The sequence below is a fragment of the Penicillium manginii genome (genome assembly GCF_028828005.1).
Source record: "Penicillium manginii strain IBT 31320 chromosome Unknown utg000005l:1.0-5665137.0:1.0-5668048.0, whole genome shotgun sequence".
NCBI classification, from domain to species: Eukaryota; Fungi; Ascomycota; class Eurotiomycetes; order Eurotiales; family Aspergillaceae; genus Penicillium; species Penicillium manginii.
Window position 1 is genome coordinate 3,021,743 of NW_026643106.1, and position 12,756 is coordinate 3,034,498.

The 12,756-nt window shown below is 49.7% G+C and overlaps 5 protein-coding genes across 5 annotated transcripts; 3 read left to right on the forward strand and 2 right to left on the reverse strand.

Annotated features, from left to right (window-relative positions):
• Positions 1-1,084: 1,084 nt before the first annotated feature.
• N7533_007514 (pyruvate kinase CDC19) lies at positions 1,085-3,028 on the reverse strand (the record flags this gene model as incomplete). Its single annotated transcript, XM_057104164.1, has 6 exons — positions 1,085-1,685; positions 1,723-2,250; positions 2,359-2,561; positions 2,621-2,667; positions 2,724-2,768; positions 2,905-3,028. The coding sequence occupies 6 exons, from the start codon at positions 3,026-3,028 to the stop codon at positions 1,085-1,087; spliced, it is 1,548 nt and encodes a 515-aa protein (XP_056959121.1).
• Positions 3,029-4,048: 1,020 nt separating this feature from the next.
• Positions 4,049-4,506, forward strand: N7533_007515 (DUF1748 domain-containing protein; the record flags this gene model as incomplete). The annotated part of the gene is made up of 3 exons (XM_057104165.1): positions 4,049-4,100; positions 4,172-4,214; positions 4,371-4,506. The coding sequence occupies 3 exons, from the start codon at positions 4,049-4,051 to the stop codon at positions 4,504-4,506; spliced, it is 231 nt and encodes a 76-aa protein (XP_056959122.1).
• A 588-nt stretch (positions 4,507-5,094) lies between these two features.
• Positions 5,095-6,601, reverse strand: N7533_007516 (F-box protein; the record flags this gene model as incomplete). The annotated part of the gene is made up of 3 exons (XM_057104166.1): positions 5,095-5,216; positions 5,276-6,467; positions 6,575-6,601. 3 exons carry the CDS (start codon positions 6,599-6,601, stop codon positions 5,095-5,097), a joined length of 1,341 nt encoding a protein of 446 aa, XP_056959123.1.
• Positions 6,602-8,072: 1,471 nt separating this feature from the next.
• N7533_007517 (uncharacterized protein) lies at positions 8,073-8,441 on the forward strand (the record flags this gene model as incomplete). Its single annotated transcript, XM_057104167.1, has 1 exon — positions 8,073-8,441. One exon carries the CDS (start codon positions 8,073-8,075, stop codon positions 8,439-8,441), a length of 369 nt encoding a protein of 122 aa, XP_056959124.1.
• A 1,557-nt stretch (positions 8,442-9,998) lies between these two features.
• Positions 9,999-12,359, forward strand: N7533_007518 (uncharacterized protein; the record flags this gene model as incomplete). The annotated part of the gene is made up of 1 exon (XM_057104168.1): positions 9,999-12,359. The coding sequence occupies one exon, from the start codon at positions 9,999-10,001 to the stop codon at positions 12,357-12,359; it is 2,361 nt and encodes a 786-aa protein (XP_056959125.1).
• Positions 12,360-12,756: the final 397 nt, after the last annotated feature.

A 12,756-nucleotide genomic window follows, 5' to 3' on the forward strand; every position in this document is an offset into this window, starting at 1 on the left:
TTTTCAGATTCATCTGAAGACATAATGCATATTACTATCTCATCTCGTCTCATCCATTTCATTCATCTCATCCATTAACCTTCACCTTAACTTGTATAGTTCACAAGATCGACAATACAGCCTGAAGTATCAGGCGCCAATATCGTCAGCCCTCGGCGAAAACCGGGAGCCGAATGGGGTTGCCGGGAATTGCTTTTAGCCAGACGAGCTTTTTCCCCAATGGATCTAATCTTTTTCTTTTATCCATCAGCGGGGGGTTTCTTCTTCTTGAAATTCCGGAACACTGCTCCAAATTCGTGGCGGCGAGATCTGAACGTCTGCGTTGTCTACAATTACACTACATGCAGGAGAGGGTACCACAATACCACAACGGGCAGCCGGACACATGCCTCGGCCTCGGGAGAGAGTCGCTTTCGTTTTCGTCCCCGCAATTGAGGGTGGCAGGTCTTTCCGGCAATCCTCTTTTGCTTTTCGCTCTTTTCGCTTTCTCTCTCTCTCTCTCTCTCTCTCTCTCTCTCGTCCTTCATCTACTTGGGCTGTGTCGTGGAAGTTACGAGAAACACAGGAAAAGCGCACTGCGCGTGTCTTTGCGCATACAGCATCAACTGCAGAGTAGCCAGTTCGTCTGCAGCAAAATGTCCCGCGCATGACGTGGTTGAAAGACTGGACTCACTTCGCAGAATGTTGCGAGCAGGACTAATCGTCTCATGGCCATAGCGAACACAGTGAACACAGTGATCTCTCTAGGTCTATGTCTATTGATTTATTTTCAGGGAATATCTAGGCTAACTGACAACTGACGACTGACGACGCACTTGACCTGAAGGCATTAAATTCGTTCTCATTTACATCAACATGCATTAACCTTCCCCACAGAGCAATGGTCCTGACCATGGCACAGCAACGATCTTTAGCTTCGAAGGAGCAAGAAAACAGGGGAAAAAAGATAAGAAAGGTATGTAGATCCCACCCGCGCACCAGCGTGAAACAGAACACTTTAAAATAAAAGAAAAAAAGGCGAGAAATGTTATCGGGGGCATAGATCTGTTCGCTGACTTTTGGTTGTCCTCGGCACAGAGCAGATTTACTCATCGGCGAGACCAAGGTTCTCCTCGGCGGGGACCACACGAACGGTGTTGGTGTGGCCCATACCGCCGCGCCATCCCTGGACGCAGACGATGGGGTCGCCCTTGTTAACGATGCCGAGCTTGAGACCGTGGTTAATGGCCCACTTAAGACGGCGGTCGACATCCTCCTGCCAGATCTTGACGTTGAAGTCGGGCTTCTTCTCAGAGAAGTAGAATGGCCAGACACCGCGGTACAAGTGAGAGTACCGGGAAGCGGTAGCGTTACGAGTGACCATGATGATGGGGCAGACGGGGCGGTACTTGGACAGAAGGCGAGCGGTCTTGCCACTGGTGGTCAGGACGACAATGGCGCCGGCGTTCAGCTCCAGACTGGCGCTAACAGCGGCCATGGCAATGGACTCGGAAGTCTCGGTGGGGCGAGGAGCCAAGTTGCGGAGCTCATCGAAGATCTGGAAGTGGGGGATGGTGACCTCGGCCAGAAGGCAGGTCTCGTGCATCATCTTGACAGCCTCGCAAGGGTAGTTACCCTTGGCAGTCTCACCCGACAGCATGACACAGTCGGCACCGTCAAGGACGGCGTTGGCAACGTCCGAAAACCTCGGCACGGGTAGGACGGGGGTTGTATGTCATGGACTCCAGCATCTGGGTGGCACAGATAACGGGCTTGCCCTTGATGTTGCACTTGGCGATCATCATCTTCTGGGCGATGAAGACCTTGGGGGCGGGGATCTCGATACCAAGGTCACCACGGGCGACCATGACACCGTCAGTGGCCTCGAGGATCTCATCGAAGTTGTTAACACCCTGCTGGTTCTCAACCTTGGCAATGATCTGGATCTCCTTGCCCTCCTCGCCGAGGACCTCACGGATGCGAGTGATATCGTCGCCGCGGCGGATAAATGAGGCGAAGACCATGTCAACGTTGTTCTTGACACCGAACTTCAGGTCGGCAATATCCTTCTCGGAGAGAGCGGGCAGGTCTACGTCGGTACCGGGCAGGTTAACACCCTTGCGGGAAGAGATGTTGCCGTTGTTCAAGCACTTGACGCGCAGGGTCTTTTCATCCACAACCTCGATCACCTCGAACGACAGAATACCATCGTCAACATAGATAAGCTTGCCGGGGGAGATCACCTTGGTGATGTTCTTATAGTCAAGGTACCTGTTGTTGGACGCCGGTCAGAACACAATTTTTCATGATCGCCACTATCGTGGTCGGGCAGACTCTGTGGTTCTGAATAGCCTCCGAAGGTGGGAAATGGGATCTTACATGTTCTTATCGTCACAGGCGGCGGCGTAGGCCTCGTCGGTGGTGATGTTAAGCTCGTGGCCGATCTTGATGGGGATGTCGGCATCACCAACGGTGTTACCAGTACGGATCTCGGGGCCCTTGGTGTCAAGGGCGATGGCCAGAGGACGGCCAGTCTGGACACGAGCAGCCTCACGGGCGTTGTCGATAACAGATTGGTGGTACTGATAGCAAGGTCAATCGGATTATCCTTCGATGGTCATCTTACTGATAAGGTACTCACCTCATAAGAACCGTGTGAGAAGTTCATACGAACAACGTTGAGACCCACTACAATCCAGTCAGTCCTATCCGATCAGTTTTCATGGAGGAGCTTCGTGCCGTACCTGTGCGAAGAGCGTTGATCTTCTCGACGGAGTTGGTCTTGGGACCTGCGGAGGGAATGTGGTCAGCAATAAGTTTTTTTTGTCACCCCATCTTGCCTTGTGGACGGGTCGATGGGCTCTGAAGAGGAGACCATCCTTGGGGTCGAGAACGGAATGGGAGGCTTTGAAGGGCGACACATACCAATGGTACCGATGATAGAGGTACGGCGGAAGTTCTTGGCCGGCACCATCTCGGTGTTAAGCTTGGAGTGCCATTCCAGCTTCATACGGTTGCTCAGGTGGTCGAGGGAAGTAGTGGCCGCCATTTTGTACTGCTAGATAAACCGAGTAGTTTAGGGTAGCAGAAAGGGAGAATCAATTGGACTTGAAGAGGAGTGAAGGATGGATGGAAGGAGAGGAGGGGGAGAAAAGTGTGGGTGAGGGGCGGGAGGGAAAATGTTGGCCGCCGATTGTCTATCCCCGGTGGAGGACTCCTCCGCCCCAGCTTTTTTACGGTGAATGGAGTACTACGGTGAGTCGCCTTGGCTAGCTTTGCTTTTGCTTTTGCTTTTCACCCCGTTTGATATTTATTACATTCATTACATTTATCATATTTACTTTTCCCATTACTATTACCCTGATATGATCTCATTTGTGCCTGCCCAACTCTACTCTGCACCACCCCTGCTACCCACGGCCTTTTTTAACTCGTTGGACACTATTCGGAACCGGCGGCAGCCCTACCGGCTTACACTGGGAGAGGGGAAAAAAAAAGGAAAGAAAACATTGCATGCAAACCTCCGCAAGTGGAGGATCGTGCTGGCATAACCAGCGTACATTGGGTCCCATTTATCATGGAATGTGACAAATAGCCACACCCAATTGACCGAACCTCGAACCCCTCTCCGAGACAGAAATGGCATTTCGGTGGGCTCAACCTGGTCCACCGACGCCACGCCACTATCGATAACGCTAGCTATCGATATTCCAGAGGTCCTAACCTTCGGAAGGTCCCTGCCCACTTTAGATTCCCAAGTTAGCCAGTCTTTATAGCCTGAGGCAGCGACCTCCCCAACTTTCACCGCTTTAGGCAGAACGATAATCGACCAGCCACTTGGATTATGTAATATCACCAGCCACCGTCATGTGAAAGAGACCCACGAGGCTGAGAGTGTCCGCTGCCTGACCTGCTAACTCGACCGCTTCGTCCTCACGATCTACAATTCTGATGCTCCTCGGTCTTTTATTCCCATTCTACCCATTCGTCAAAATGGTGCGTTCTATATTCTCTCCATTCACCGGTCCACAGCTCTCGACCATCCCCACAGCCCGAACTAACCTCAACCATGTCCAAACAGTTCGGCCGTCTCACTCACTACGCATTTGATGCGGTTCTTTGTAAGTCCTCTTCTTTCCCGGTCCTATTCAAACCCGGAAAAACGCGTGAGTACTGACCATAAACCTCACAGTCTCCGCCTTCCTGGCCGGCGTCAAGCGCTCCACAGGTCTCACGTAAATACCACCCCATCCTACCCTCCAACCTCGGTTCCTTTCTCTCTATACCATACGCCCTCCTCCCGGGCACCGAACAATCACGCTAACTCAGTTGACCTCGCCGCACCTCCCTTGTGAGGGATGTGTGTGTGCGGGGACTTTTGACAGCCCCAGTCTCGACTCCGATAAGATCTCCGACAGCAAAGACGTGAAGAAGTGGATCGACAGCTACCTCGGTGTTGGGGAGTGGGTGATGGATCAATCGGTGGCGGTGATGGGATCCTCGGGCTGGTTCGAGCGGAGACGGTGATCTATTCGACCTTGTATGGGAAGCAACGACACGTTCTTTGACCCAACTCTTCTCGACTTGACATCCGGCCGGTGGTGGTGACTGTACGACTTTTCGACGGCATCTGTGCATGCATGTTCTCTCTCTCTCTCTCTCTTCACGCTGAGTGACTGGCAGCTGAGGCCATGGCTGGATCACGAGTGACGACCAACTCTTCTCTTCTCGCGCTGTACTCCACTCCATCCTCTACTTTTGACATTGTTTAGAGCCACGGCGTCTTTGGCTTCCTTCGTTCCTTCCATTCGATACCTTTTGCGCTTGTATCTATTCTGTCTGCGCCTCGTGGAATCAATTGCATCTTGTCTCCCTTCAAACTGGGTTGGATTCAATCAGTAGCCTGCCACATCGAATGGCTACCTATTATATAGTATGTGGGCTCTAAGAGAGTGGATTGGGTCTCTGGGGCCTTGGTGTAGAAAGAGACAAAAAATAATTGGCAGTCATATCAGACTTGACCATGACTAGTAGTACCTATTGCGGTGCAAACAAAAGGGGTATGTAAACAGGACATGGGATGACATGATGGTATCCACAAAAGAAACACGCGATTTATGTTTTCAGGAGGGTGTTAATATCCACGCGGCGGTAATAAGAGATGTGGCCCATCTCCTGCCAATAATGAGCAATGTACTCTGTAGACACCAGAATGAGCTGAGATGATATGTAGGTGTCTGCGATAACAGTTAGACATTTTCCTCTTTAGGCTCTGATTGGGATGGATATAACTTACCATCATGGAAACCAAGGCCGGCAACGTGTCCCTGGGCCTCGACAATCCGAGCGCCCTTGAAGGGCTCCTCGGTTTCCACCTTGATGAGACCATTTGGTCCAATATCGTTGGCAAGAAATGTGATTTCTCCTCGTGGCACATTGGGGTCTCCTGTCAATTTGAGAGCATGCAGACTTCCTCGCGGGACGAATTCCGAGTCATCTTCAAACTCCTCGTCCTCGGGTATGTCACTTTGGATTATGAGGAGGAACTCACAGCCGTGAGCTGAATAGTCCCCGACCCAAATACCTTGATAGGGCTTTTCTTTCGTTGGCGTGTACAGGTTCGGATCAAGGGTGGAATAAGTAAGCATAGCTGAGTTGTGGCCCGGCGATATCATCAGTCTGAAGTTCGTCCATCGACGAATGCGAAATGCTTTCTGAGATGCTTCGGACCAATGCACAGGATCGCTTACATCCACCCCCTCAGTCGATCTGACTACGCGACTTCCACTGGGAATAGTCGGCGGCGGCCAAAGTTGATCGGGTTCTTGAACATCGGGATCCTGCTGATTAGAGCACAGGATAAGTGAATTGAAGAGATGATTGGCCTCGGCAGGCATGTGCATTTTGCGCTCTGCCATCCAAGTTTGGCATTCAGATGTCGGTTCCGATGGCTGCATATCTTTGAGGAGTAGCACAGGGTCATCTAACCACAGACTGACAGCAGGATAGAATGACTGGATCATCACGTCTGGGTGTGCTTCCCAAACCTGGAATTGAGGGGAGCCCCGATCTGCGATTACACGGTATGCTTCTATCACGCCCCGTCTGTTATCGTAGCGGGCTAGTATCAAATTGCCAGTGTGTTCGTTGTCTGCGAACCAGATTTTGTGTTGAGGGATGAACCAGTAGGGCAGATGGGCGAGGTACAGTCGGCGAAATGTGTCAAAGGGGCCCGGGTCATGGATCGGGAATGGGAGATGGGAGTTCAGTAGTCGATTCCACAACAGGTCGTTGGAGGCATGTTCGGCGAGGGCACGACATGTAGCGGACACGCGGGCAAGATCGTGCGGGGAAAGGAACGAGAGAATCGAATGGAGGATCTCGGCGGGTATTTTATCGATTATTGATGATGCGTGCGTGGTGTGTGTCCACTGCTGGTCATGGAGGATATTATCGATGTACTTTCGACGTTTATCAAGACCGGAGGCCTGTCCAACAAGTCAGTTGGTTCCAAATGCCCCTCGCCGGCTGGTAGACGAGATCGCCGTTGCCGTTGCCCTTACCACGCACGGTTCTAGCTTTCGATGAAACATACCTCGTTCGAAGAGACCGCGTCTGGCATGATGCCGGTCAATATCCCAATGTTAATCTCAGAGAGAGGATGTGAATGCGGGTATTGATTCTAGCTTGACCCCCCCTTCGGCAACGCAGATGACATCACCTGAGAGCAAGCGGGTGAAGGCGCATCTGGTGATGTGGGGGGATGTTGCAACAAAGAATAACTAAGAAGGATGCTCCACTAGGGAGAATATCAACAAGACGGGCTCTAATGCCGAGCCAAGTGTATACGTTGGAGACGAGAGAAGGTACAACTGGATGCCAAATGTGACCTTCAGTGGTGGGTCAAGCTGATAAGATAATACAGTAGTACAGTACCCCTGTTGAAAATGGAACGCATTCCGCAAATGGGAAAAGAGCGTGGAGTTGGACCAAATATTCAAAGTGTGTGCGGAGTGTAAGGTACACCGTACAGAGGCTACAGAGGACGGATTTCAAGGACGATCTTCGGGACGAAACTGGAGTTGGTTCCCCGCGATTGGAGTGGCAATGGAGATCCTTCGGCCCGCCTGCGGTTAACCTTCCAATCCCATTACAGCTGGGGAGTCGTATCATTGGATACCTGGTATTTTGGTGCGTAGAAGAAAACTTCCAGGTCTGGTGGAACTAATTATGGATCCCTTATAGAGCAAACATTTTTTAAGGATGCGTATACGATCAGCATCATTCATCGGGCGGATTTGCTCGTTTCCTGAGCTCCCGGGCTGCCCGAATGCTCTCGTGAAACACTTTCGGATTCTAGAACTATCTGTCGTTTGCCAACCAACGGACTGATGTTATTCATAAGGTGAAATGCAATAGAGCAAGCCACCTTGAGCAGTCGCCAGCTGATGGCTGAGTGCCATTGTGGGACGAGATGGATTCAGACGTACGTAATGGCGACGGAGTGCATTAGTCGGAACCGCCAATGTGCCGTGGACACGACGCAATAGGTGGGCACCAACTTGAAGTACAGTTGCACCTTGCTTTACGGCTATATTAAGCTCGCTAATTATTTCTAATATATACATTTCATACGATTTGTACCTAGTAGCATATGCTATTGCGCTGCTTCTACTACTAGTAGACGTTTATCATTCCCAACACTAATGACTATTCCCCTCACCTGGGCACTTTAAGCTATTCAACCTCGCTGATTGTTTTTAAAACTAGTATACCTAGGTACCCAATAGATTCCGAGTCTGCTACGGCTTATGCCTACTCCTACTACTAGTAGTAGTGGTAATCGGATACACCGTGACAGGGCTGTTAGTGAGTAGCACTAGTATATATACTTATCCATACTATTCCCTCAAAAGCCTCAGAACTTGAATCCATCCATCACAAAGACCTCGGGAATTTCAACTTGTTGAAAGATAGTACTACTAGTAGTAGTACTTAAGATATCTACAACTTGCATTAGTTATCATTTTGCCAGGTGTCTTCCTCCCTCCGTCTCACATCAAACTTGAAGCTTTACCCTATCAGTCGACATCATGTCTAATGGTGGACTTCCCACGTACGAGGCCGTCATGCAAAACGTGAGGAGCTATACCTTTGAGTTTGGGCAAACCGCGCAAGCTGAGAAACTGCTCCTTCGAGCTCCCTTTCAGAGTACCCTAGACATCAACGTCAGAGAGAGCCAGGACCCGCTTGACTTTTCGTTCTTTTCAAAGGAAGAGAATGAGAAGCTTACGCTCGAGATTGCCAAACTTTTGTCCTCTGATCAAGGTAAAGCAATCATTCGGGACGTGCCTCATAAGATCAACAAGGATATCAAGAGTATCCGCGACATGTTCTTCACCATATGGAGGCGCCTCAAGGATTTAGACGACAAAGGTCAGAGCAGCGCAAAGTTTGGGTAAAGATAGGAGGAAATACAGACGGTAAGGACGTGGAGATTTGGGTTTCACTTTGTGTTCCAGTCGAATCGTACGAAGGAGACTAACCATTGTCAGACAGTACTTCAACGTCACAATCGACAGAAGTCGGACACTTGCGCAGAGCATCGCTAGCTTTGCATAGGAACTCCTCTGAATATTTTCTATCTCGGGATCCTTCGTCGTAAGACTTCAAGCATCTAACTTTCTCAGGTTGGAGGGGCGGTGGTCGCTGGTATCGGAGCCGCCACTGCGCTAGGCTTTGCCGCCTATGCTATATGTTAGTTCCCTACCCCCTGACCGTTCACTACCTAGAAGCACAGCGAGGACCTAGGGAAAACGAATCATCGCATGATTTTCACTAAATATATCTGCAGCTGTTGAAAAGGACATGAAAAGGACATGAAAAGGAAGCAGGTAGAGATCAAGACCATGAACGAGAAACTAAACGAGCTGAAACAAGTCCAACAGGACTCGATCAAACTGGGTGACGACGACTTCCAGGTGATGAATAAGGGCACAACTTCCATGGAATTGGCCTGGGAATCTGCGAAGCGCGACGCGATCGAGATTATGGGGGCGCTGGAGAAAGGATTGAAAGTGGCTGTAAGTTGAGACTTTCCCTGGAATTCTCTGGGTCTCATCTGACACACGGCTTACCCGCTGATAGGATCTCGAGGAGGGGCTGAAAATTCAGCTGGGTAAGTCCGTTGCCTCTTGTAAATTTCCGTCTCTCCCTATGAATAACCTGAACTCTATCTAAGGGACTTAGACAAATCGTTTGCACTCTACCTTTGCGGCTACGCCAACGGCAGCACTGGGGAGTAAGAAGGCGTGCATTTATTAGCTTGCATAAGCCATTTAATTACGCCCCCTAATTTGAATATACTGTCTCATTCATCCACTAGGAAGTCTGATCAAGTAGACTATCGTAAAGATGTGAAGGGTGTCATAAATGGTAAAATCGCGATTGGAGAGCGCAGATATAAAGACTGTACCTAATCTAATGTAGATGAGTACATAATACCTGGATTAAATCTGGATCATATCATCATCTGGTCGACTATTTATTATAAGAAGTTTACTAATTTACGTCCACCATGATATGGTCCAACAAGACTGGCAATTAAAGTCAACAACATCAACTGCCAGCATGGAATGACCACGTGATCCGCCAATCCCAAAACGGTAGATTGTTTATCGCCGGAATAGGCAAGCACATATCCAGGCACGCGCGGGGCAGGCGCGACTCTGCTGCCTGTGCCTGCCAATATTACCAGTAGTGAACTTGGAGGCGCCGCCCCACACCGCGTCTGAATGTTTGTTTATGTTGTGATGTATACAATTCCCTCTCTTTATAAGCGTGTCGCACGAAATCCCTTTCTCTCTGATTTGTCGTTATTCGAATGCTGTGTCGAATTTATTGAATTTCTATTCGGCCCAACTATTTGATACCCTGAACAACTACTTTGTTGCACCATTCAATCTTCTCCATCTAATTCCCTTTTTGATATCCTTTCTGTCTTCAACCACCACGCAAATATGGAGACGCGATCGTCCTGCCGGAAGCGCAGGAATAGTGCTACCTCGATCTTAATCAATGAGCCTCCTGTCTCACATCGAACGAGACAAGCTGCAGGAACAGTGACAGAACATATCGAGCCCAAGCAACAAGAGACACGTACACCTCGAAAGTCTAGAAAGCGAGTACGTTTTTCGGACCCTGGTCCTTTGCTGCATGACACTACGGTAGGCTCCACCGGGTTGACACCGGCAATGAAACGTACCTCGTTTGAGCCTTCCAAGAAATTCGCTCAGCGTGGAAATCAGACCCCGAGTCGCAGTGCACGCCGGAGATCGGCGCCACTGCCTCGTTTCCAACGGGCCTTTGATCCAGTTCAGGAATATGACGAATCTTCTTTGGAACGTGTCTACCAGTTCACTCCTCTACGCCAGATCTTGGATTGCCGTACACAACGGAGAATCCGCCGGATTGGATTGAGTGATGAGATTACTCAGATCGAACGGGAGAAACGCGAGAGCCGCAATTTCGAAAAGACACTATCTACACTACGCCACGAGCGAGACGAATTGCAACGTGAACTGAATTCTATGAAGCAAAGAGATGATCTAGAGGATTGTCAGCCATCTGATGAGTCATATTGGATGTCATCCCAGGGTTGCGTTCAGCAACCTGAGCCCGAAAGAGCGATTTCCCCCGAGGGAATCTCCGTGGCTTCCGATAGAGACCAGAACGAGCCGTTTCAATATGTCGACGGGGACACCTTCACGCTCAATGACAGCGCTATAATTGTTTCCAATTCGCCAGATCTCCGTGCCATGCGCGACTACAACACGCCAGAGCCGGACAGTCTGATGTATGGCGACGAATCAACCATCATAAACGTCGCGACCCAGACGTCATTCACTGATAATCCCGGCAATTCGGATATGCACAACTTGACCCTCGATTTGGAAGCGGCTCGATCAGAGAAGGAGAAGCTGTTCAATAAATGCCGCTCACAAATATCCGCTTTCGAGGACTCCAGTATGGGAGATATTCTTCGCCTACCTTCACCTCCTCAAGATTTCTTCGATAACATTGTCAGTATCCTGACGAATGCACTATCTCGTGCCGCTGACGCCACGGAAGCTCTCGAGGGAATCAACGAAGAATTCTCTAGTCAAGGCTTCTCTGGCGCCAGTACAGAGGAAGTGGTCTCTGACATCAAAAGTCACTTTCGTTCGGCACGCCTAGAGCTCGAGCGGGCTATCCCGGGTGAGACCGCTGGTGTCAGTCTAGCGAACGGGAAAGCAACTCTGGGTACTCTTGTACAACGGGTGCGATCATTGGCGAAAGACCTTCAGACAGAACGCAAATATCACCATGGCTCTCTGGGCCGAGAAAAGGCGCTCCGAGGACAGTTCGACAACCTATTGCATAGATATGAGGCAGCAGCAAACAAGATCGGCACCCTTGAAGATTCCATCGCGTCCTCTGCCCGAGATATGTTACATACGAGAATGCGACTACAAGACCTTGAAAATGAAGACCAGGAAAAGACGATCGGGATTGACAGATTAAACACCGCCCTGGATAGATATCATGAGGATATGAAGAGTCTTGAAAACCTGGTAAATAGGCTGGAAGACGAAAACGTTGCTGTCAAGGCGCAATACAAGCAGCAGATTGCGAAACTCAAGCAACAAGTCGCCAGTGAGCGGCAACAGCGTTCTGACACCGAAAACTCGGCTTCAGAGTATGAGACACGAGTTCGACTACTGGAAGAAACTGTCGAACTGAATCGGATCAAAGCCTGTGATCTGATGGCACAGGTGGAATGCCTTGAGAAGGAACAACGTGTTGCCTCTAATACCCTTGACAGAAAGGCCTCGGAGGAACTGCAACATCACGAGCAAGAAACGGGAACGCTCAACGTTCGTATCTCTGAGCTTAATACATCCCTTGATGAAGCAAAGTGCGAGGCGGACCGTTTACGTCAAGTCAATATCGGTCTGGAAGAGCAGCTGCAGATCGAGACAGAGGCCCGTGACGAAATGCTCGATAAATGGGCCGCCGAGCAAGCGAGGTCATTTGCTTTCATGAAAGAGAGTGTTGGCTCGGAACGGCGGCGAGCAAAGGCTCGTGCCGCTAATTGGGAGCTCAAATCAGACGATCTTATGTCTGATGGCACCACTGTTATGGGTAGTGAGCCCATTACGCCTGTGAGCATGACTCGATTCGTTGATGTCGAGTACGGACGAGGCAAAAACCGCAGACGTATAGATAGTGGTGTTGGAATTCTCACCAAGGAAGGTCTTTTGAGTGAAGACGTCCCTGGCCTGCGAGCTGAGCTGGACTCAGATCCTGATCTGCCTACTTTAGATTTGATCGGTGCATAAATGGCGTACCTATTTCTAGTCACTCTTTTTCAATTTTTTTCTTTTTTTCATGGTTCGGATTCTATCCGTTGGTCAATCTTTCTTGTCTAAGATCTCTTTTCAATTGTTCATGCAAATACAGAACTAAAGCTAATCAGCTAATTGCACATCTTCGATCTTTGATTCTCCTTTGGGTTCATCGCCCTGGGGTGCTCACAATATTCAAGTCACATCCATGGACATTAGATATGATAAAATTCCTGGAAGTTGAAGGTATTAAATCTCATTCAATGCGGGGAAGTTGGGAGTCTCGTCGGGTTCACCCGCTTGCAAGATGTATACGAGATGCGCTCGCGCGTCGCGAAGTGGGGACATGATCCCGTATTGGAGCGCAGATCTCAGCGAGAATGCAACATAT